This window comes from Motacilla alba, unplaced genomic scaffold (genome assembly GCF_015832195.1).
Source record: "Motacilla alba alba isolate MOTALB_02 unplaced genomic scaffold, Motacilla_alba_V1.0_pri HiC_scaffold_31, whole genome shotgun sequence".
In the NCBI taxonomy this organism is placed as follows: domain Eukaryota; kingdom Metazoa; phylum Chordata; class Aves; order Passeriformes; family Motacillidae; genus Motacilla; species Motacilla alba.
Window position 1 is genome coordinate 809,188 of NW_024037405.1, and position 23,930 is coordinate 833,117.

Here is a 23,930-nt window from a genome sequence, read left to right on the forward strand (position 1 = left end):
AAAGAACCACCATAACACCATCACTGCTGGCTGAGCAGCTCCTGCTTCCTCTGGACATTGCACAGCCATGAGGTTCACCAGCAGTGCACTCCAGGGGAGAGGTGGAAGCACAGTGACCACATACACTCACACAAGATGGGGAAGCCTTTTCACAAGAGACCTTTAGGCACACACAACTATCAGTCTGTGCCACAAGCACGAGTGTTGCAGCCCATGTTGAATGGATGGCAATGCTTTATGATTTTATCCCATTTTATGGTGTTAAAAATCTCTTCATCTGATTGGTGCCTTCTCACCAACAAGGAGTTCAGTCTGCTGCACTCTGTCTCTTCTCTTGAAGGAGAGGGAAATCCACTTCTTCTGCATCTGCTGGTGAACTCCAAGTTTGGTCTGCATGAGAATTTGGTTGTGGTCTCTGTATTGTGTGGGATATCTCATCATGGAGTAGCCAGGCCCTGCATGACTCTATGGATGAGTCCAGAGAAGGATCATCTCCAGAGACTCTTGCTTTTATTGTCACTATTGCCAAACACACTCATCTTGGGTGAAGGTTCTTTCAGAGTTTCTGGACCATTGTAAGGCCTCTAAACCATCCCCTTTTCTATCAGAACATCTGCAGTTGGAGACTTTCCTAGTGGGATCGCTCACATCCCAAAATGCCCATGCCCAGCTCCCAGCAGTGTGGCTGTTGCTCCAGACATGACATCTGGAGAGCACTTTCTCCTAAGACAAGAAGAAAAAGGTGCTTTCTAGACTTCTTCAGTCTTGGGGTTCTCCATCCACGGAGCTCCAGCAGGGGACCCTAATTTTGAGACCTGCTGGACTTTAGGGGAGCAGGAGGAAAGCCAGTCCCTCTACAAGGTTGAAGTACAGGGACTGGAACACAGCTGCAGTGTCCAGGGGGATATTAACAGCTGTAGTAGTGACTTCAGTGACTAGAAACAACTACTGTAGCAGAACAGTCCCAATGTTGTCCTCTTTGCAGGGAAGTAAAAGTGAATGGCCCTTTCTAGTCTCTCAGTGAGGCTGATCTTGGAGGCCAGGAGATTGCCCTTCTCAGCCTGACTTTCTGGGCTCTGCTCAGTGATTCCTCCCTCCTGTGTTTGCAGGTGGTCAAGACAGTCCCACAACCGGGTGATGCTCTGGTGGTGAAGAGCAGCCAGGAGGTCGAGGTGTACCTCAGTGCCGTTGTTGCCTACGCCCAGTTCCAACTGAGCACCATCATGGTTCAGTTCAGTGGGGCCGTGTCCTTCCAGACATCGACAGCCACGTGAGTGCTGGAGGCCAGGCACAGCTCCTCCTGTGAGCGGGAGCTGCCTTTGCCCAGGGCTGGCCCAGAGCCTGCTTCCCAGAACTCTACCCCAGCCAAAACTGTCACTGGCTGGGGCTCTATGTGCAAACCATGAATGGGACGGGACTGCTGGGGAACGCATCTCGAGCTGCTTCTTTTCCAGCATCAGCCTCATTACATGGGTATGACCATGGGTAGATGCCAGCAGCTCACATCCCCAGCAGTCGATAAAGAACTTAATGTTACAACTGACTTGAAAAGGTTTTTGACCAATCACACAAAGCAAAAGCATATTGACAGTAGATGGCAGGAGTTCCATCCAACCACCATAAGCACATGCACCTTTGGTTAAAGCAATGCTTGCTCATTTCAAATACAATACCTACTTGTAAGCCTTCAAACACAATGCACAGAGCTCCATCATTAAGCTTAGAACTTCCTAATATCTCGCTAGATAGACTTTTCTGTAGCTTAGGGAGTTATTCTAGACAAGCATTAATACACAGACCGTTGTTCTATTTGCCTTTACTTACTTTCTACCTCTTATATAATTTTTTCTGCTGACAAATCTTATGGCTACTGCTTAGCTCTAATCACAGTTCTGCTGTCTTTGAGACTTGCCTTTTGTAGCTTTGCCAAAGCTACAAAACCCCAAAGCCTCTGATTTGAAGGATTCCCACAAAAACCAGCACAGGCCCTTTTACGTGCACGCAAAGCCAAGCAGGAGATGGTGGTCAGGAGAGGCTCAATGCTGCCGTACCTTTCTGCTGAGAACAGCCGTGGCTTTGCTTTCACTGCATGTCACCTGTCTTCATCTGCTCAAGAATAAGTTTGCAGTCAAAGCAAGACCTAAAGTCCAGAGTAAGCCCCTTAGCTTCCATGTCCTGAGCACCATGTTGGCCCTTTTCTCCTAAACTTCCAGACTTTGAAATACTTTCTTGGGCCACCCGGGACAGCAGTCTGAGCATGGCAGGGTTGCCTGGGCAAGAAGAAGCTCCTCGGGAGAAAGTGCTACCAGGAGTCCATCAGACAACATTACTGTCCTATTTGCTTTATACTTACAGGAGTTGTTTTTTTTAATTCCTCCTTCTTGCTTTTCAGTTTCATGATGCACAACACAGGGGAGGTAGCCCTGAAATACTCCTGGGAGAAAGCTGCAGAGAGTGAACCAGTGAAGAAGCCATACTCAACCACTCTGATGCGTAAGAGCATTCCACTTGGTAGCTGAGGGCCTGGGGAGAAGACCCTGCCACTTCCCTCCAACACGTGAATTGCTTTTTCACCCTTGTCCACACATCCACTTTCATCAGCATCTTCCCAGCTGCAGCTGGAGAGTTTTCTCCTTGTCCCCCTGATGGATAAAGGAAGACTTGCACATCCGATGATGAACAACAAGCCTCAAACTTTATTGATAGACACGCATATTTATATTGGTGTTAATAAGGCTAATACATATTGCAAAAGGCGAGCTCATTATTGGTTAGTTACTTATCAGCCGACTACACCTACTTCTGCATTCTTGTAGTAATACTGTTAAGACTTTTCTGCTTTCCTTCATATTTCTAGCTGAATATCTTCCCTCCCTTTTCTACTGTTGCAGCAAGGGCACAGTGTCCTTGCCTTATATGGAAACTGACTGCTGGCTCCTTTACCTGTCTCCTTGCTTAACCAAGGGTATTACGTCTAAATGGCCTCTCTCAGCTAGCCAACTGTCCACAAAACTCTCCACATCGCCCTCTGCCTTTCAGCCCCTTCTGTTCTTGCCCTGCCTCTTCTGCTCTGCAAAGGAGCTGAGCCTGGCTCTGGGGAGAGCCACGTGCTGGGTCAGGACTGAGAAGGGGGACAGCAGGTCATCTCTTTGAGAAGTCTGAGACTGGGAAAAACAGTGGTGTAACGAGTGGGCTGCCCTGCAGCCAGTGTCTGTGTGCAGTTCCCCGCTCCAGGGCTAAAGCAAAGTCACTGTCTAAAACCAACTCTCCTGCTTTGGCACAGGAGTTTGTGCTGCAGGCAGAGAGCCTTGCTCCCAGATGCTCTATTTCCTGCTAGAATAAAGTACTCTGCCAGAGATGCTCCAGGTGCATCCCAAGCTCTCTTCCACCCACCTGCAGCAGGAGGCAGAGCTGCTGGGAGCACAGGATTTTGTCTTTGAGCGGTGTCCTCTTCCTCCCTGCAGGTCGGTTCCTCTCCTATGATACCGTGAAGCATTGCAGAGAGCTGCTGCATCTTTTGTGGTGGGAGCAGGACCATCCTCCTGAGATGCCTGATGAAGTGCAGCGGCTGTGGTGGCCTGACAAGCAGCAGCAGGAGCAGCAGGAGCGCTCCAAGAAGCTTCGCCGCTCAAAACAAAATAACCTCTCTCCAAAGCGTGCCAGCTCCTCCCTGGAAATCTTCCCAGATGTTATCAATGAGCTGTTCTCCATCAGCCCCTACCATGGCACCATCGCTCCTGGCCAGAAGCAGACCTTTCACCTGCAGTTCTCCCCAAAGTGCGCAGGGAACTTTAAGACCACCCTGCTGTGCAGGTGGGAAACCAACTGATGCTACTGATGGGTGTCGCTGAATCACAGGGTGGGACAGGGTGGAAGGGACCCCAGTAGGTCATCTGCTCCCACCTCCCTGCTCAAGCCGGGTCACACCAGAGCACATGGCACAGGGTTGTGTCCAGAGGGCTCTGGAATAATTCCCGTCAGGGACACTCCACACCCTCTCTGGGCAACTCGTCACCTGCACAGGAAAGAAGTTCTTCCTCAGGTTCAGGTGGAATTTCCTGTTCAGGTTCTGCCCATTGCCTCTTGTCCTATTGCTGGGCATCACCAAGCACAGCCTGGTTCATCCCCTAAGATCCTCCCTTCAGTCCCTCTGACTGGGATGGGGAGGTGGGAGACAGGCAGCCCCAGAGAGGTGGCAGAAACACCCACAGGAGCACAGAAAGATCATCGTTGGCCTTGGTGGGGAGGCACTGGGAAAGAACACTGCATGGAACAGTAAGCTCCTGGAGGGTGACTATCGGTTTCTCTGGGTCTGGATTGAAGGCTCTTGAGATGGTAGTTCATGTTCAGACTCAGGTGTTTATTATTTCTTATCAGTAGAACAGTCTCACAACCATGAGTTCAGCCGCTTTTCATTAGCAAGGCACAAAATGGACAACAATCTCTTGTTACAAGGTCTTTTCAGACTAAACTATCCAATTAAGAAAGGACACCTAGATTGTTCTCCCTTTTAACCCAATAGCTGATCACTCCAAGCCCGCAATGCAGACTTTTCTGTCCAATTACAAAATGCCACCCAAACCCAGGAAGAAGCATGAAGAAGAATCTCAGGACAACACCCTGTGCCCTCCATCTTGCTTCCATCCACAACATACTGAAATCCCCAAACCTCAATTTCTCACCTAAGTGATACATCTACACTCCTCTCTCTAATCTATTTCACACTTTTGTGGATTCTAGTCTATCTTGAAGTCTAGGAAACTTTCTCCATGAATGAGGGTCAAAGTCAGTGCTTGCCTGGGGGTCAGGAGACCCCAGAGCAGACAGAGAAATATTCCCAGTGCCCTAGGTTTCCACGGTTGCAAAATCTGGAACGAGAGATCCAGGGACCAGCCAGTCCCTAGCTCTGCTTCCTTTTGGCACAAGCAAGGCCTGCTTGTCTACATGGGACCCTGTGTGCTGTAGTTGGTCCCCAGGCATTTCACTGGTCATGTTCCTGCCCTTGCAGCTCTGCAGCCTCCATGCAGCGAGTGCACTTGTTGAATTTGCTGCTCGCTGCTTGCACAGAGAGAGGATGCAAGACTGTGCGCTCAGCAGGGAGACAGAAAAGCGGCTGGCTGGAAGTGTTTGTCTGGCTAATAGCAGTCCCTTTCTTCCTAGGATTCCTAACCTGGAGCCAAGGCAGAAGATGGGGCAGGTGATTGTGAAAGGCACAGCCCAGGAGCAGAAGATTGTTGATGAACCATTGGAGTAGATGGAGAAAGGCCAGGGACCCAAGAAGGAGGTGCTCTGGAGACCAACACCTGAGGAACAGCATTTGTGTCAGCTGGAGCATCCGGCAGGAGCCGGCGACATCGTGCCTTCTGCTGCTGATGGTCTCCCACCCTTCACCAGAGACCTCTGCAGCTACCCTGCCAAGCTCCAGTGAACACCTCTGGCTTACCTTTTAGTTAGCTAAGTTAATTGACTAATTCTTTGTTCGATTGATAATTAGTTGATAATTGTCAGTTAATTGTTATATTGATAATTAGTTGATAATTGTCAATTAATTGTTCGATTGATAATTAGTTGTTGATTGTCAATTAATTGTTTATAAACAGTTGTTAATAAATTGTAATATTGTCAGCTTCTCTTGGTTTGAAAGACAGGTGTCCGCGGGACCTCTCTGGAGTGGAGAATGTGGCCCCCTTCCCTCCAGATTATTGTGACAGTTCTTTACCAGTATGTACAACAAGGCAAACCAACACCAGCAGCAGCAGCAACAACAAACAGAACCAGACACCCAAGCACAGCCTTCCCTCAGCTGCAGGCACTTCCACTTTGGTGCAGTTCCTGTCACAGCCAGGCAGGGAAGGGAGGCAAATAATGAATGAAGCAATTGCTGGAAAAACTTTAATTATTGAGGGGCCCAGAAAGGGACACAGCACTGGAGGTGTGGCCTCACCAGTGCCCAGCACAGAAGGACAATCATTGCCCTGGTTGGGAAGGATGAAAGTTGGACAAGAAAGTCTCACCGATATGTGTGCTTGGCCAAAAGATTTGTGAATGGAGAGTCTGAAGAAGGGATAGACATGAAAGCAAGTTTTGACATAGAAGAAAAGAATTGCTGAGCCAGACTTCCTGGATAACTAAGAAGGCAAAGGCTATGTTAGTCAGAAGAGTTGTTATGGCTTAGAGCAAAGGATAAACCCACAGAAGATGTTTTTACCAAGCAGAAAGATACCACTGGCAAACAAACATGCCGATCTTGCAAGTAGAAAAAAGGTCCCCGAATTTTCCACTGCAGGAAAACTGAAAAACAACTTCTAGCTTAAACTGTAACGTACTAACTCTTAGTGGCTGGAGAACAGTGTCATGATCCGCCCTTACGAACGGGATTGGTGATGGTTCGTTACTTGATCTCAAGGTACAAAACACCAGCACGGCAAGGGGTTTGCAGTAACAATCAAGACCAGTGTACTTTATTGAATAATCACAGCAAAATGCGTTGGAGGGGATTGGGGAAAAGAGAGAGAGAGAGAAACCTACGGAAAAGAAAAAGGGGGGAGAGAGAGGAAGAGGTATAGCTACCAAACGCAGAGGCGACGAAGCTCTTTGGGGTCCAGTGCAGTCAAGGTCCAGTCGAGGAGTCGTTTCCGAGTTCAGGGAGATCTCAAAATCTCAGGCTAACCTGGGGGGTTTTATTAGAATTTTTCTATTGAAAAGTGGGAAGGAGGGGGGAAAATACAATGGTCTTATGATCTCATCTGGTCAGCAGTGAGCAAGGGCCATTGTCTTCTTGGTCCAGTGGTGACACCTGCAGCTACTTGCCTCCCCCACACACCCTCCTTCCTGGGTTAGAAGTTTCAATCTCAGTCTTTAGGAGAAAAGGAGGGTTTTCTATATAAGGGTGTCTCATGTCTCAGTCTTTGAGGGAGAGACTTTTCCCGTCTCAGTCCGTCTGTCATGGTGGTTGTACAGTAGATGAAGGGTCTTCTGTGGAGACCACCAAAAGGGTCATACCAGAAAAGAGTCCAGCCAGGTTAGGAGCTGGGTAAAATTCTGGGGCCATTGTCGCAGAGCGGTGCAGGCGAAAAAGGGTGAAGTGCCCTTTCTCCTTTCACTGGGTTCAGTGTACCATGGGGTGGACAAACACACCTGCAAACAAGAACTTGAGTTCCAGTCCCGGGGCCCTGGCAAGTTCCCACCAAACCAGGATGTTGAACAGGATGCCCAGTGGTCTGAAAATCATGAGGCAGATGAGAGTATTTTCGGACAGAGTATCACAACTGGCCAGGAAGAAAGGCAAAAGATTGAAGGGGAACGTGGAAGGAACGGCCTTGGGAATCTTCATTGGGAGGGTGTTTGGGGACCTTGGAATGGGACACAGAAGAGGGACCAAAAGGGTGGGGTGGAAGGGCAGAAAGGGCAGGATGTGGCGACAGCATTTGCCTGCTGCCTCACCTTGGCCTGTGCCGGGGGGCCACAGCAGGATGGAGAAGAGCAGGGCCATGCTGAGCACAGCCTTCTTCTTCCTCTCACTCATGGCAGTGCTGCCTGGAGGTGAGGCTGCAGCTGGTGAGGAGAACCTTTATCCCTGCCAGGACTCCTCCCTGCATCCTTCCTGCCAGTGCCCAGGTCAAAGCCCGGCTTGGCGCAGCCCCCAGCCCTGGCCACAAGCCCGGCCCTGGCACAGAGACCACCCCGCCTGTGGGACGGATCCAGCCCCCTTGCCCGGCATCCCTCCAGCTTCCTGCACGGGGTGGCTGCCCCTGGAAGGGCCCAGGCACCTGGGGGGGCAAAGGGGTCAGGCAGGGAGCCAAAGGCATCTGGGAAACCTGTGGGGACAACCCCCAGTCCAACACAATCCATCCTCCAACGGCCCCCAGTGCCCGATCCCCCCATCTCCTGCTGCCCATCCCCTCCCAGAGCCTTCCCTGTGGGACACACCAGAGCTGAGCCCAGCACCAAACCCAACATGTGGGAGAACAAGGGGAGCAAGGCACATGTGATCAGGTGGGTGATTGGCATCCACTATCACTGGAGACACTGGGGAGCACTGGGCAATGCTGATCACCTGCAGACAAGGCGGAGGGTTGGGGAATGGCTCAGGCATGACAATTCCCACATCCACACAACCTGATATCCCTTTTTCCTGCAGATGCCAAAGACGTCCAATCTCCATGCCCAGAGCACTGTGCAGAGGGGAATATGCTGAGGCCTGCCCCTCATTGTGTCACACCTGCAGCCACTGAGCCCTCCCAGAGCACCTGGGTCATGGCCCTGGCTCTGGGCCCAGGCCAGTGCTGGCCCTGAGCAGGATGTGTCCATCTCAGGGACATGGGGAAGTGGACACCTGTCCCCATGCAGCCACTCGGAGCTAATTGGGGTAACAGAGGTGCCCTGTGAGGAGGAGGGATGTTGGGCCCCTATCAGCATCTCTGACAAACCCTGTTTACCCAGGCCCTGAGGCACCAGGAAGACATTCAGACATCTTGGCCTTCCAGGAAGGAAAATCCATGGTGAAGTGGTTCCTGAGAGCTGTCCACGGCTGTGATTCTTGTTTGACATTCCGGGGCATTAGTGAATGCCTCTCTTTCCCCAGGGACAATGTGGATCCTTCCGAGATGTCTTGTGGCCCAGCTGGGAAAACATTTCAGGCCACTGCCTTGACTGTTTGCTCTGGAACCTGCCCAAGGAAGCGCAGTGCTCACGGGGGAAGATTTTCCTCTGGAGTTTTGCTGCTTTGTGCCCTTGGAGGAGAGACCAAAGTGTCCCCATGGGGGATTCTTGCCCAGGTGTACAAGTGCTGTGACATCATTGGTCTGCTGCGGTCACCTTGGAGAGGAATGGAGAAAGTGTCTGCAGGGTCCAAACTGGGGAACTTTGACCGAGGAGAGCTCCAGGCTGCCTTGGAGATCAGTGCCAGACAGGGGGATGATATTGGACAGCCACTGACCATGTGCCAACAGCCCAGGCAGAACAAGCTGGACACACATGGAGGTTCCCAGTGCAGTTGGATCGGCCCCCAACTTTGGGGCTCCCAAGGGAATGTCCCTGCTTCCTCCGGGGCTGTGTCTGAACTGTACAGAAACTTTCCCTACACGTGCTTGAGCAGGTCAGGAAGGATGAGCTTTCCCTCTCCTCTCAACCACTGTCTCAGCAGGGAAGAGCCGGACTTTTCCTGCTCCAGGGAAAGACACTGGTGGCACAGCCCTTGTGTCACCCTTGGCTCTGTCTGCAGCACTGGGGCTTGGACATGAGGAATAGAGAATTTCCCTGCGGTGGGGAAGCTCTGCTACAGAACCTGGAAGGAAGCCCAAAGGCCTCCAAGCATTTCTGCAGGAGAACTCCTGTTCCAGTGTCTGTGGGGCAGAGCAGAAGTGTTGCCATATATCGCAGGGCAGGCTGGCTTGTGCAGTGTGAATGAACCAGCCCCTGGGCTGACTGACAGGGGCCTCACCCAGTCACATCTCTCCTGGGCTGCAGCCATTTCACTGGCCAGAATCTGAAGGGGCGTAGAGATCGGACCAAGGAAAATATCCAGACCGCGTTTTCCAAATGCCCTTTATAAGGCAGGGCTTGAGAATAAACGCTATCTGTTTGCCACATGAACATCGGGGTGAGTGGTCTCTTTGTCTCCACCCACTGCCCCTCAGGAGTCAACGTTACAGAAAGCAGTCCTACTCCAGCAAGCCAAAAATACAATTAGGGAGTAGAGCACGATGGAACTCCCCACAGCAACACTGGTGGGCAGCTCTCTTTCTCTTCACCTCCAGGAGGAGCCTTGCTGAGCATCCCCTTCCCAGGGAGGAAGCTCCACACACTCCAGGCAGGAACAGCTCAGAAGAACTTCCCCGAGGATGAGGGACTGCACTTTTACACTCCAAAGGGACTGACTGGCACGCAGAGGCCTTCAGCTCCTTGAGCAGCTCATCTGCCCAATCTGTGACCACCAGCAGCACCTTCAGTCAGGGCCAGTAGCCACAAGGAGTTTCAGCGGAATCCAACCCCAAAACCACACAGGCTGGCCCTTGCAAAGCCACCTGGAGACATTTGCAAATTGGACATTGTCCAAGTGCCTGGATCACATTCCAAGGCAGAGCAGCCAGACCAAAGCATCCTGTGCCAGGGCTCTCCAGACTGCTAAAGAGCAGGCAGGGCAAAGGCACTCGCAGGACTTCCAGCCTCACGTCCCACGTGCCTACAGGCTTCTGCAGAGCCCTGAGCTCACCTGCACTCGCAGGCCTGCCAAGGGAACCTCCCACAGCTCTCTGGCCATGAGACAGACACACGTGCTCACGGGCACTAACAGCCCTTCCCAGCTGACATGCCAGGCCACTGTCAGCTCACACGGCACCGCTGTGTCACAGCCACTCCCTGCGCTCCCGTGGGGACATCCCAGAGCTCTCTGGGCTCTTAAAGAACACTCGGGCCACACAGAGCCCCAGCAGCTCCTTGGGGACATGCCAGGAGTCTCCTGTTTGCTAAAGTCCATGCAGATCCCAGCTGAGAACAGGCTCTCACGGGTGACATCCGAATGGATTCTTTGCTTCTTTTTCTGCCAAGGTTGGGACTAAATTCTCAAGATGGTATTTTGTCTTTGGACTCAGATGTTTATGGGTTTTTATCTATATTACAGTCTCACAGAGTGTAAGTTCTACAGTACTTCACTAACGATCTACAAAATAGAGCCATACCTCTCTCTCTACCAGGCCTTTTAAGGATAAACCATCCAATTAGGAAATGACATCTAAAGAATTTTTACTTTTAACCCAAAAACCAACCACCTATCATCTGTAATGCAGACTTTTTTATCCAATTACACAATACCACCCAAACCCATGAAGAAGGTGAAGAAGATGGACCAGCCACCCCCCTAAAACCTCTATCTTGCTTTACATATATATGACTATATTCTAAACCCTTAAACTCCTAAGTTTTCCACCAAGTGATATGACACATGTCTATTTAAACTACACACCCATAATCCCAGTTCCATCAGCCAATAGAGCTTCCAAAGAAGCTTTCTCCATGGCCTCAGGTCAAATGCACTTTTCTCTTAGGGGTCAGGGCCTGGCAGCACAGAAAGTCTGAAATCCTCAGTTTCCAGGGCTCCAACAACGTCCCACATGTCCGCAGGCTGCTGAGGAGCCGGCAGGTCACACGCACTCTCAGGGCCTGCATGGGGACACACCTGAACTCTCCATCCTCTGAAAGAGCTGGGGTGTCACACGCAGTCACACTGGTTCCCTGGGCACATTCCAGCCATCTCCAGGCTGCCAAAGACTCAGGTGCTCACGTGCTGTCACAGGAACTCTGTGGAGACATGCCACAGCTCTCCGTGTTCCAAAAGAAGCCTGAGCTCACAGGCAGTCCCAGGAGAGCCCAGATGCACATCTCAGGAGGCTGCAGGCTGCTGAGAAGCCCTGGTGTCACAGGCACTGCCAGGGCCTCAGTGCTCACAGCCCAGGGCTCTCCACGCTGCCAAAGACATGGCATGGCATAGGCCCTTGGACATCACTGCAAGACTGACAGCAAAGCTGTGGGCAAAGAAAGATTTCATAGCAAAGCCACAGCGGGACAAGCTTCCTTGCCAAGCTTCTCTCTACTGCTTACACCATGCCTAAGGCACAGCCAGGAAAAGCAACAATCAAAAATCCAGAGTCAGTCAATGCAAAATGGAACAAAATGAACACTGTCTGTCTGTGTGAATGTGTGTCTTTGTGTGCCTTTGTGAAGATGATAGCAAGAGCAAGGATCAAAGGAACCTGGCCTAAAGGCTCTAGAGCCCTTCACTGAACAGCACTTCAACTCAGCAGCAATGAAACTCAGAAGTTCAACTTCACCATTTAGCAGTGGAATAACACTTCAAAGCTTTCCAACTTAACCATACTTCAACTTAACAACGCTTCACTCAGAACTGAACTCAAACCCAACAGCTCACAAAAGGATTGACCAGAGGATTGATCAGATCTCTCTTGGAACTTTTCTTACAGGCAGAACTTACTTACAACTCTAAAGTACTCCAGAACCCAGGAGAGCAGCCCCTCTCCCACATTCCAGGGAGGACATGCACACCAGCAGGCAATGTTTCCCATTCAGGCAAAAAATAATGTTCCCAGGGCTGTGAAAATTACAAAAAAAAACAAAAACCCAAAACCAAAACCAAAACCAAACACCTAGGAACACATTAGTGAGCAGCCCTTGCAGGGAGCACACAAAATTTTTCTGATAAGCTCCAGATTAGCTGAGCCAAACTGCAGCTCCTCAAGGCCGAGGCCTAAGCAGCGTTTCTCAGATCATGGTGGGGCTGGAGAAGGGGAGGCATGGGCAATGCAGCACCACAAGGCAGGAGATCTCCCACCTGATCACAGGCTCTCCGTGCTGACATTCCATGGCATGCCAGGGCTCTCCATCCTCCAAAGGCTTCTGAGCCCACGGGCACTGCCAGGGACAGCAGAGGGGTGACTGAGAGCATGCCCCAGCTCTCAGTGGTTCAAAAGAAAGAATTCTGTGTCAGCAGAATTCAACAGCAAAACAACACATGGTGCCCCTTCTCAATCCACACGGAGAGCTTTGTAAACAGGACATGTCTGAGTGCCTTTGTCACATTCCAAGGCAAAGCAGCTAGCCCAAAGCATCCTGCTCCAACCTCCCAGGCCTCTCCAGACTGCTAAAGAGCAGGGAGGGCAAAGGGCTTCCATCCTCACATCCTCAGTGGTTACAGGTTTCCAAAGATGCCTGAGCTGACCTGCACTCACAGGGCTCCCATGGGAACATCCCAGAGCTCTCTGGGGATGATGAAGAGCCGGTGTGTTCAGAAGCACTCACGGCCATTCAGTGGGTACATGCAAGGTGACTTTAGTGAGCTCTGGCACTGCTGTGCCACAGCCACTCACTGGGGTTCCCTGAGAACACCCCAGCGCTCTCTGTGCTCCTAAAGAACACCGAGAGCCCAAAGAGCCCCAGGGGCTCTCTGGGGACATCCCAGGAGTGTCCCTTTGCAAAGCACACCGAGCTCACAGCCTGTAACAGGGTCTCTGTGGTGCCACCCTCCGTATCTCCAGAATGCGAAGGAGCCGGGAGGTCACAGGCCCTGACAGGGCCCAGTGGGGACATTCCAGGGGTCTCCAGGCTGCTGAAGAGCTGTGATGGCACAGGGCACCGGCAGCAGGCGGCTGGGGCTGGACACTCAAGGGCTGCTCTGCCCCGGAGATGTACCAGCCCTGTGAAAAACACGTTCACTCGCCTGTGAAAATTTAAAAAGTTTAATAAAGGACAATAGGAGATAAGGATTATAAAGGTTATTACAGCCGGGTGCACCTTGGCACTCAGCCAAGAGCACACTTGTCTTTGGGCACCTCTGAAATACTTTTACCTTACATCAGCCTGTTGCATATTCATAGACCCTTATGCATAGTAAACTTTTCCTCCAACTAGTTTACATGTTTCAGGAATTGTCTAGCATATGTCCTCTTTGGATCTGCCTTTTTAGAGCATGCAGATTCCTTGGTTGTGGTTTTAGTCCATTTTTATCACCTCCAGTTTTTGGGCCTTGGTCCACTCTGTCTTCAGAGGGTGAGTGCTGATGGTTGGCACATCCGTAGCAGGCGTCCTCATCCTGTGTTCATTGGATGTTATCCCATCCAAGCAGGCATTTTAACACAAGCATACTTGTATCAGCTATTTCACTAAGTTTAATTAACAACAGAAATAAAAAACATATCTTTATAACAAAGCGACGTTAACATTGCACAAATAAAATCCATTTTAATAATTGCAAAATCCAATATTATAATAAGTATCTATAACCTATGTAACACATTATAATATGTATCCGTGTATATATCTAAGCCCGCTAAATAGCACTCCTTTATTTTCACCATCACGCCCTACCGCAATAGTTTTTTTGAGATTGTTTTCCCCGTTCCCCCGCAGCGCCCCCGCCGCGCTGCCGGCGAGCCGCCTCCCTTCGCTCCGCCCGCGCCGCCCCCGAGCCCGCGCAGCGCCGCCCCCAGCCCGGCCGAGGGGAGCGCGGCGAGGCGGCGCAGCCCGGCCCGCAGCCCCCGGCCCGGCCCGAGGGCCCCGCCCGCCGCGGGAGCGCAGGCCCGGGCGCCCTGGGCGGCTTTCGGCTTCGCCGCTGCGCTCTGGGGGGAGGTAACTTTGTGCTTCCGTGGCGGGCTGTTTCATTTCTCGGCGCGGCGGGCGGAGGTGCGGGGATGGGCAGGAGCGCAGAGGGGAGGGCGGCAGTTGTTCGTTTCCCTTTGCCAGCGCCCCCACGCCTCGTTTTCCTTTCGGTTTCTTTTCTCCCTTCTGTTTGGCCTCGCTCCCCGCGCCGCCTCTCGGGGCCGTCCCCGCTCGGGCCGGGCGCTGGCCGGAGCAGCAGGGCAAAGGCTTTTCCCGCCGCCGCGCGGGCCCTCAGGCGCGGCTGGCGGCGGCCGGAGAGGAGGAGGCTGCGCGGGGCAGCGAGCGTGTGGGGCGGGCAGGGGAGCCGGGCTCGGGCCGGGCCCGGGCTGCCGGGGGCTGCGCGGTGTCTCTTGGCCAAGGAGATTTCTGCGTGGCTCGCTCGGAGTCTTGTTTTATGGCGTTTTTCCCCACGGCTCTCCCGCTTCTCCTTCAGCCCGCGGCGGGGCCGAGCAGCAGAAATGCTGCAGCGGGGCGAGGGAGCGCTGCAGAAATGAAGGCGGGAGACGAGGCGGGGGCCCGGCGGGGTGAGAGACCCAAGGCCCGGGCTCAGAGATCTCACGCTGCTGCCTGTCCGGGGACGGGGCAGGGGCAGGGGCAGGGAGGCCGGCGGCTCCTAAAGAGTCCCTCCTTCTCTCCCCGGGAGCGGTGGGGCGTGGGGAGGCGCAGGGGAGGGCCAGTGGCGGTGGTGAGGGTGACTGAGAGAGGAGTAAGATTGAAGAGCCTTGGGGTGTCACCATGGAGCACGTGTGACTGCTCCTGCCGTCTCTTTAGCAGCCCAGAGTCTTCTAGGATGTGAGCATGGAGCTCCTGTTGCTGCCGGTGACCTCCTGGCTCCCTAGAAGGCCCAGAGAGCCCTGCGATGTTGCCATGGAAGCCGTGTGAGTGCAGGTGAGCTCAAGGCTCTTTAGAAATCTGGATCCCTCTGGGATGTGAGGATGGAAGCCTTGGGAGGGCCTTTGAGCTGAGTGCTCTTTAGCAGTTCAGAGAAACCTGGGATGTCACCATGGAGCCACTGTCAGTGCCGGTGACATCAGAGTTCTTTAGCAGCGAAGAAACACAGGGGATGTCAGCACAGAGTGGCTGTCATTGCCTGTGACCTCACTGCTCTTTAGCACAGCAGCCACTGGCTTGTCACAATGGAGCCCCTCTGAGTGGCTGTGACAAAGCACTTCTTTAGCAGCCTGGAGCCCCCTGGGATGTCCCTGTGGAGTTCCTCTAACAGCGTGTGACCTCATGGTTCTTTTGCAGCCTTGGACAGCCTTGGAATGTCACCGCAGAGCCTGTGAGTGCCTGTGATGTTAGGGCTCTTTAGCAGCATGGAATCTTCTTAGGATGGTGCTGTGGAAGCCCTGTGAGTGCCTGTGACATCATGGCTGCTTAGCAGCCTGGAGACACTTGGGATGTTGGCATTGAGAGCCCGTGAGATCAGTGCAGTTTGGCAAATGGGGGACTCCTGGGATGTCCCCATGGAGCCCCTGGGATTGCCATGACCTCAGTGTTCTTTAGGAGCTTGGAGACCTCTGGGATGTCACCATAGAACCCCAGTGAGTGCCTGTGGCAAATGGGCTCCTTAGCATGATGAGACACCTCTGTTGTCCTCATGGACACCAGGGACTGCCTGTGACCTTGCAAGTCTTTGGAAGATGAAAGAGCTGTGGGATGTCACTGTGGATGCCCTGTGCCTGTTTGTGATCTCTCTACTTGAGAGCAGGCTGGAGTCAACTCTGATGGCACCAGGGACTGGAGTGGGGTGGTGGTGGTTCAGGGAGGTGAGGGTGGGGGCAGGAACGTGTTGCAGGGCTCGCTGGGAGCCGCTCAGGCACTGAGTTAGCAGGGATGGCACTGGAACCCAGGCCTGGGAAACACTCGTGTCCCCACTGGCCAAGTCCTGTCCTGTCCCAGGAAGCAGGTCTGCCCTCCGCTGGGATGGGAGGCCACATGGCCCCACTGGAACAGGGGGCCAGGTGTACCCTGTGCCCCCAGCGTGCCAAGTCTGGTCACGGAAGGCCAGGTCTACCCACTGGGGTGTCAGACATGCTCTGCCTGCCACCAGCATGGGAGGCCTTCCCTCCTCTACCTGGGAGGCCAGGTCTGCTCACCAAAGCGATCAGAGTAGTGCTATTTCTCTGACAGCTGGGACACAAACAGGGGGTCATCCCACACTCCTGAGAGTGCCCCAGGCTCAACAGGGTCTTTTTTCCATGCTGGTGCTGCCAAGCCTGTTCCTTTGGCTGTGGTTTCACTGGATAGTAGGTAGGGACTGTGGGAATCTTGTTCATTCATTTATTCATTCATATCACTAATTAGATGATGAGGCATTTGGCTATTTATTGAGCATTGATTTTTGTATGTTCCTTTTCTGGGTTAAATATAGGTGGCCCATCCACCTTGGTCCAAATCAGTAGAATTTAGTCTCAAATGTGGGTGAAATGCAATGCTACACCCTTGGAAGAATTGTGTCCTTCCTACTGTCCTTATGTGCCATCCAGCTTTTAACTTTTTTTTATTTTTTTTTATAAAAGATAATAACTCTCTGCAACCAAGCCAGCCCTGCTTCCAGACATCTGAACAATATCAACTGAGGTAAAGAGTGCTCTGGAGGCCAGCACCATGGCAGTCTTCCCCTGCCTTGTTTTGGAGAGACCTAGGGCCTGTAGGAGCTCATTGTTTCCATAGAACCACTTGGGTAAGTCCAATGGGAAAGTCCCCAAATGTGATACGTGCTGCATTGGTGAGGTCCTGAATTTGTTTGGGAAGATGTTGATATTTCCTGACTGTAGTGGGTTGACCCTGGCTGGGTGCCAAGTGTGCACTCAGTCGCTCTATCACTCCCTTTCCCAATGGGACAGTGCAGAGAATAAGATGGAGCAAAACCACAGGGTGAGGTAAGGCAGTTTTATTAGCGTAAAAGAAAGAAATAAGCAGAGATTTGCACGTGCAACAGCTGAAGAGAATAAAAAGTCAGTCTCTACTTCCCATCAGCGGCGATGTTCGGACCCTTCCCGGGAAGCAGGCATTCAGCACACATAAGAGTTCCTCTGGACAGCAAACATTGAAAACTCATGAGTACCCCCCTTCCTTCTCTGTCTCTCAGCTTAGGAGCTCTTGCTGCTGAACTGACGTCATGTGGTATGGAATATCCTTTTGGCTAATTTGGGTCAGCTGGAGTGGTTGTGTCCCCTCCCAGGACCTTGCCTACTCCCATCCCCTTTGGTGGGGGAAGGAATGTCAGAGGGACAGCACTGCTCAGCAGTAGCCAAACCACTGGTCTGTTATCAACTCCTGTCCAGCTACCAGTGCAAAGCACAGCACTTTAAGGGCTGTGAACTTTACCTTGGTCAGACCCAATACAATCTCCACCCCAGTTCCATACCATTTGTGTCATGCTTGGGTCCCATATAGTCTATATACTCTCATTACTAGAATCCTGAAGCCTTCTCTATGCCAAGCATAGGTTTTATTAGCTACTATCACCCGTCCTTTCACATCCCTCCGGGTGGTCTCCATCCCAGCAGGGTGTGGGGTCAGGACAGGAGAAATAGTACACCTGATGGTTAAGCACTGGCATTGTCCCCGTTCATCATCATCTTTTTCTTGCTCCTTGCCAAAATTCATTCTTTGTCAGTTCATGTCCCTCCTGCTACTTTACCTCCTGTAAGATACAACTAACGCTGAAGGTTATTCTTACCCCAAGGTTAAATCTCCTTGAGGTAAACACCAGGTCTCCCCATCCTGCTGAATCACCTGCCAAGTACACCCAGGTCCTCAGGCAAAGACGATCCCACAAATGGGTTTGCCTTTTCCCATGGGGGAAGAAATCCACACTGACTTCCCCAGCCACTTCCCTGTGTGTAATGCAGGAGCCTTGTCTCCTTCCACAGTGTCTAAGGGCTTGGTTTAGGTGGGACCAGGGCGGTAAGCAGATCCCCTAGTACTGACCAGCCAAGTGGCTTCTGCCAAGTTTGCATCCCAGTGCTTCCATGTCTCATTGCCTAATACCCTGAACATAGTTTTTAGCAGCCCATTTTATCTTTTAATCTTTCCAGAGGCCTGAGGATGATAGGGAATGTGATCTATCCACTTAGAGCCATGCCTCTTTACCCAGGAGTTAGTAAGATTATTGTGAAAATGAGTCCTAGTGTCTGACTCAGTTCTAGCTGGAGTTCCATGTCACCACAACATGTGTCTTTCAAGCCCTGAAATTGTGTTCTGGGCAGTGGCATGGTTTACTAGCTATGTTTCCAGCCAGCCTGTTGTGGCCTCTGTCGTGGTGTGGATATAACTCTTGCCTGGGTGTTGGTGGCTGCGGGGTTTCACCCCCGGATTGGGGTGACCCCAAAAGATGGAAAAGTCCCTCCTCCAACCCGTGCCTTTGAAGAAAGACTCAGTAGTCTTCTGTTGTCTGTTCTCAAGGTAGTTTATTGTTGGTTATCTAAAAGATTCTTCTCCCTGAACTGCTGTGGCCCGTTCAGCAGCTCAGACAAAGGCACACTGCCCTCCCAGGGGGCTGGTGCCATCTTTTATATCATATATTACGTACTACATGTTTATACTTTTTCCCCAATACCTACTATCTATATTGAATGGTGACTTTCTACTCTAAACCAATCTGTGAGTGCCAACATCACCAACGACATGGAGGTTAGGAAGGAGAAAGAAAGAGGACAGGGCACACCCAAATCCCTCCATCTTAGAATCCCCTGACCCCCATGTACAAAACTTGGACCCCTGCGTACAAGGCTTAAACCCCCCCTGTACAGCACTCAAAAATCCTACCTTTCACTTTGTGACTACTTCTACTACAATACCTGAACTTGTGTGTGTGGCTTGTAATTCTTCATACAGAGTTAGTAATTTGCTCCACGGGCTAAGATCAAAACCCCACATGTATCTTTGGCTGCATGCCAGGGTCTCAGAGCCCCCTGCCAGCGGCTCTGGCCATCCAGGGCACCCAGAGGGATATTCTGGATTCCGACAGGTGGCAATGGCCCGATGTAATCCATTTGCCAGGCTTCACCATCCTGGAAACCCAGCCGCTGCCCTCCACTCCAAAGGTGCTTCACTCGTGTGGCTTGCTTGATGGCAGCGCATTGTTTCACAGTGATGGACTCCATGGTCAGGTCCACCCCTTGATCAAGACCCTGTCTTTATGTTGCATCCCTTCTAAGATGCCCTGATGTTTTTTGGGCCCATCAGGCTGTAAATAGCTCACCCTTTCTTTCCCAATCTCGGTCCACCTGAGCTATTGCAATTCTGGTGGCCTTGTCTACCCATCCATGTTTTGATCCTCCTCAGTGGAGGATCGTAGCTCAGCCAGGGACTTGTTTATGGAACCGCGCTGGGTTTCTTATTTCTAGCCAAATTAATTGCCCAGCGTGTACTGGCCATAATGGGGCTATTGAAGGGTGAGCAGGTTCTGCTGATTACTCCTTGGCTCTCCAGCCATCGAGTTAGTTCATGGATAGGAGTTAGAGAGTCTTGGTTTGTGTGACAGTGCCTCCAGCGCACTGTCCTGGTAGCATTTGGTACTTACGGGTCTTGCACCTGCAGGAATCCTACAACGAAGGATCCTCTGAGAGGCCAGGCAGGGTGGATAGCTGTTTGATCTTCTCTGTATTCACTGTAGCTACACCAAAAGCCTGTTGATACCCTTTGGAATCCTTGAAGTACCCTCTCCTGAGGTAGTCGATGCCAAGGATACAAGGGGTCGCTGGGCCAGTCCCAATGGGGTGCTTTTGCCATCTGTCCCCTGTTAAGCTCACCTCAGTCTCTATTACAGACAACTCCTGGCATCCCCCTGTGACTGCAGAGATCCAATCGGATCTGCACTCTTGTGCCTTGGTGGCATCAGTGTACACTGTGCACTGGTATCTACTAAAGCTTTGTACTTGTGTGGATGCGATGTGCCAGGCCGTGGAATCCACAGAGACAGTGTTTTTGGTAGGCCTACAGAGGAGTGTCGTCTTTGGCACCTGGAGCACCACCTCCCCCTCCTTCTCCACTGACCTTGTTTTCCCTCACAGGTTCTTACCTCCTTCTCTTCTTTAACTAGGTGCAAAAACCTGGGACTTTGTTTTGATTTCCCTGTTAAATATGGCATCACAGAGGCATTAACCAGCCTCTCTCATGAGCCCAGTGTTGGCCAGCAGCATGTCCCTCCTCAGAGCCATCAAGGATTATCTCTGCTGGACATGGTGGAGGCTTTCAGCAGCTTCCTACAGGAGCCATTTTTGTGGGCCCCCTACTAACAAAAACCAGGCTGTGCAAAACTCACCTTTTAGGTTACAGCTTTTTGTAAAGATGTGTCAGTGCGTTCATATCTAATTGTCACATCCACCAGTGTAGCAGGCACGGGCCCTGCAGACCTGCCTTGGCGTTCAGAGGCAGAATGCTGAGTCAGGATGACTGAACAATAGGAACCCCTCTCTCCCGCTTTCGGACCCTTGCTTATCTCTCTGTAAGGCTGTAGGTCACTTTCCTTTAACCCTTACCATTGGATAATTCTCAATCCTCCCTAACCCTATATAAACCCCTGTTTCTGCCCGGCTCGTTGGAGCTGCTGTCCCTGAGACCCTTCGAGACACTCCGTGGAAAAGCTATGAAGAAGACCAATAAAGACATCGTCTTGGAAACTCACACAGCGCTCTCCTCTCTTTCCTGGTCTTCCGAGTGCCTGCTGCGTGCCCCAGCCGAGCTTAGCAAGCCCATGAGCTGAAATCACTCATGAGCTGAAAATCACTAGAGCTGAAATCACTAAAGGCTTGCTAAGGCGTAGGCTGGAGGCGCTGCCAGAGCTTGGGCTGATTAGCCCCCCTCAGAGCTATGCTATCCGGCTTTGATGCAGCTCCTGGGTACACCCCATAGCCCAGCCAGCGGCACTAACTGATGCACCGAACTGGGTTGATAAACCCTGGAGAGCAGCATTTCTTCCTGAAATAGTAACTGCCTTCGGATCGTCAAACCCCAGAAGAAGTTAGGCCTCCGTTTTAGAAGGTCTGCTTTGGAGGGACTCAGTCGACCCTCACCCTGACAGCTGGACGAGTGCCCGAGGAGACTGAGACGGCAAGACCACCTACCAGCAGACTCTTGACCCACATCTGGCTGAAAAAGTGTAAGTTTTAAAAATCAGCCTTTCTTGCACGCAAAAAATTCACTTGGGTCCCTTTTTAGTTTTTTTTCTTTTTTTTTCTCTTTTTTCTGCTGGTAGGGAATGGGATTAATGGGATCTAAACTTAGTACAAGATCCCAGGATAAAAAGAGAGAAATATATTTACTAATCCTAGAAATCCTATCTACTAACAACTTCTCCTTTTCTAAAGGTAATCTTTCAAAATCTAATCTGAAAAAGTTTATAACATGGATTATCCTCCAGTTCCCTGATGTTACTACGAACACTATAATGCTAGATTCTTTTTGGGATCAGGTTGGAATTAGACTCTATATCTCACAGTCCAAACAGAATCTATCTGTAGCTCGCTTCATACCTATATTTCATATTATAACAAAAGCCGTAGAGGAAGTTAACAAAAGTTCTTCTTGTACTAACACCTCAGGGAAAAACAGAGATATGATCTTATCTCTCCCACCAGACCTTCCAAATGCAAATTGTGCTGATAAGGTCGCTGTCACATCCTCTCTTTCCCTGGGTCCTAGTGCTGTGTCTGATCCCAACTCACAAGTAACTCCTGTGTCAGCAACTACTAATACAAATCTCGCGCCATTCCCCACCCTCCCTGCCGCGCCTGCGGGGTCCGCGCGGTCCACCCTCCCCCCGCCTTCCCCTCCGGACGCGGGAAGCACGAATCCCTTTTCGTGTACTGTGCAACCCGCGCCGTCCTGTGCGCACTCCACCCCCTCCCCTACCTCTGCGATTGCTCCCTCCCCCCCTTCCACGGGTGCTCTTATCTCCCCTGCCGCCGTCCCTGCCGGCCCCTCAAACACACCCCCCGCCCCTGCGTGTATCTCTGCCCCCAGCTGTGCTGCAGCAGGAGGTCTCCCTGCCTGCCTGGCTGCCGCCGCCCCTGCAAACCACGCTGTACCCGCGGCAGACCCCCCCTAACCCCAATGCCCTCCCTCACCTCCCTTGCCCCCATCCCCCAGCTTCCCAGCCGCCCACCCACCGTCAGTGTCCCTTGCACGGAACCTCCGAAACCCCCCACGGTACCACCCCACCCCCACATGTGCCTCAATCCTGTGCATGCTGTGCTACCCGAGTTGCTGCCATCCCAGCCCCACTGATACCCCCCAGTAGTCAAGTCTTGCCGTGTGCTTCCTCAAATCCACCCCAGTCCCAAAAAGCTCTGCCAAAGCCAGTTCCAATACGACATAAAAAGCACAAGGGTCGCTCTCACTCCTCCTCCTCCTCGGACAGCAGTGACAGTGACTCTGATTCTGATACACAGTATATTGATGCATGGGCTCTAATTAAACTAAAAGCTGCAAAGGCAGGGGACTGGGAGATGGCACAGTGAATTTCTGCCTTCCCAGTAGATTATAAAAAGGGAAAAAGAGGGGGGGCCACTGCCCGAAAAACGTGGGAACCTACCTCAAATAAGGAACTCATACAGCTAAGGAACACAGCTAAAGAACATGGCAGAAGCTCTCATATTTTTAGAAATTTCCTAGAAACCACGTTCTCAGCACATATCTTGGTACCCCACGATATTAAGAATATGGCCCACTGCCTCTTTTCCCCAGCAGAATATATGTTATGGGAAAGGTATTGGAAAAAACAATTGAAAACATTATCAGATTCATATGCTAAAAACGCTGATAGGCCAGATCTTACAGTCGAACAGCTAGCTGGTGAAGGGGATTTACAGAAACCTAATGATCAGGCTGATAACTTAGCAAAGGAAGCATTGCAGGACCTGGCTATGGCAGCAAAAACCTCCTTACTTCTTACCCCAGATCATTCCATTCCTTCCCAACATTTTTCTAATATCAAACAAGGAGTAGAAGAAAGCTTTATCAAATTTGTGGATAGAGTTAAAGATGCTCTGGAAAAATAGATAGAGAGCACAGAGGCAAGAAAAGAACTGTTGTGTAAACTTGTCATGAGTAATGCTAATGAAAAATGCAAAACAATTCTGAGGGCTCTACCCCTGGACACAGAACCTGCCATAGAGCAAATGCTGGAAAGGTGCACACGTCATTTGTCCAGTGAAAATACAGTGGCGGAAGCAGTTTCTAGGGGTATTGCTGAAGGAGTTTCTGGTGCATATGCAGTTATGGCTTCTAAAGACCAGACTCGCTGCCTGTACTGTGGAGATTTGACACATTTTATGAGGGACTGTGCAGACAGACCACCTGCCCGATACCCCGGCAACACCTACCGAAGGCCCCAGCACCAGCCACGCTACCAGCCGTATTCGGGAAACGGGTCTCGGAGCCCGGTGGAGCCCCGGGCTATGACAACAAATCAAAGGCCACCCAGACCTATCCACGCACCATGCCGGGAGATTCCAGAACACCTGAAGAGGGTCCAACACACGGAGTGATACCGATGGGAACCCGGCGCCAGGTGGTAACTGCTCTGTCCATTGACTTTAAAAATAAAGATGTTTATCATGTTCCCACAGGCAAACGTGGGCCAAAAAACGGTCCTTCTAACATCTTAATTATAGGTGACACTGTCCATTGCCCAAAGGAGATCTTTGTTGTTCCAGAGGTGCAGACAGTGCACTCAGGACAGGAAATCTTTGTCCTGGTGTACTGCACAGACTTACCATATTTTCTTTCAAAGGCAACTCCAATTGCAC

General features: G+C 51.5%; 3 protein-coding genes across 4 annotated transcripts in view; 2 read left to right on the forward strand and 1 right to left on the reverse strand.

Annotated features, from left to right (window-relative positions):
• LOC119696509 overlaps nt 1-5,459 on the forward strand; it is a 41,936-nt gene extending 36,477 nt beyond the window's left edge. For both annotated transcript variants that reach the window (XM_038126260.1, XM_038126259.1), the window contains 3 exons: nt 2,393-2,493; nt 3,465-3,813; nt 5,161-5,459. In XM_038126260.1, coding sequence (XP_037982188.1) covers nt 2,393-2,493; nt 3,465-3,813; nt 5,161-5,254 — 544 coding nt within the window. In that variant the 3' untranslated portion in view covers nt 5,255-5,459. The remainder of the gene's footprint in view (nt 1-2,392; nt 2,494-3,464; nt 3,814-5,160) is intronic.
• Nucleotides 1-23,930, reverse strand: part of LOC119696487 — a 1,710,157-nt gene that overhangs the window by 198,376 nt on the left and 1,487,851 nt on the right. The window contains 1 exon segment of the mRNA XM_038126215.1: nt 3,993-3,999. Coding sequence (XP_037982143.1) covers nt 3,993-3,999 — 7 coding nt within the window.
• Nucleotides 1-23,930, forward strand: part of LOC119696488 — a 1,499,846-nt gene that overhangs the window by 170,956 nt on the left and 1,304,960 nt on the right.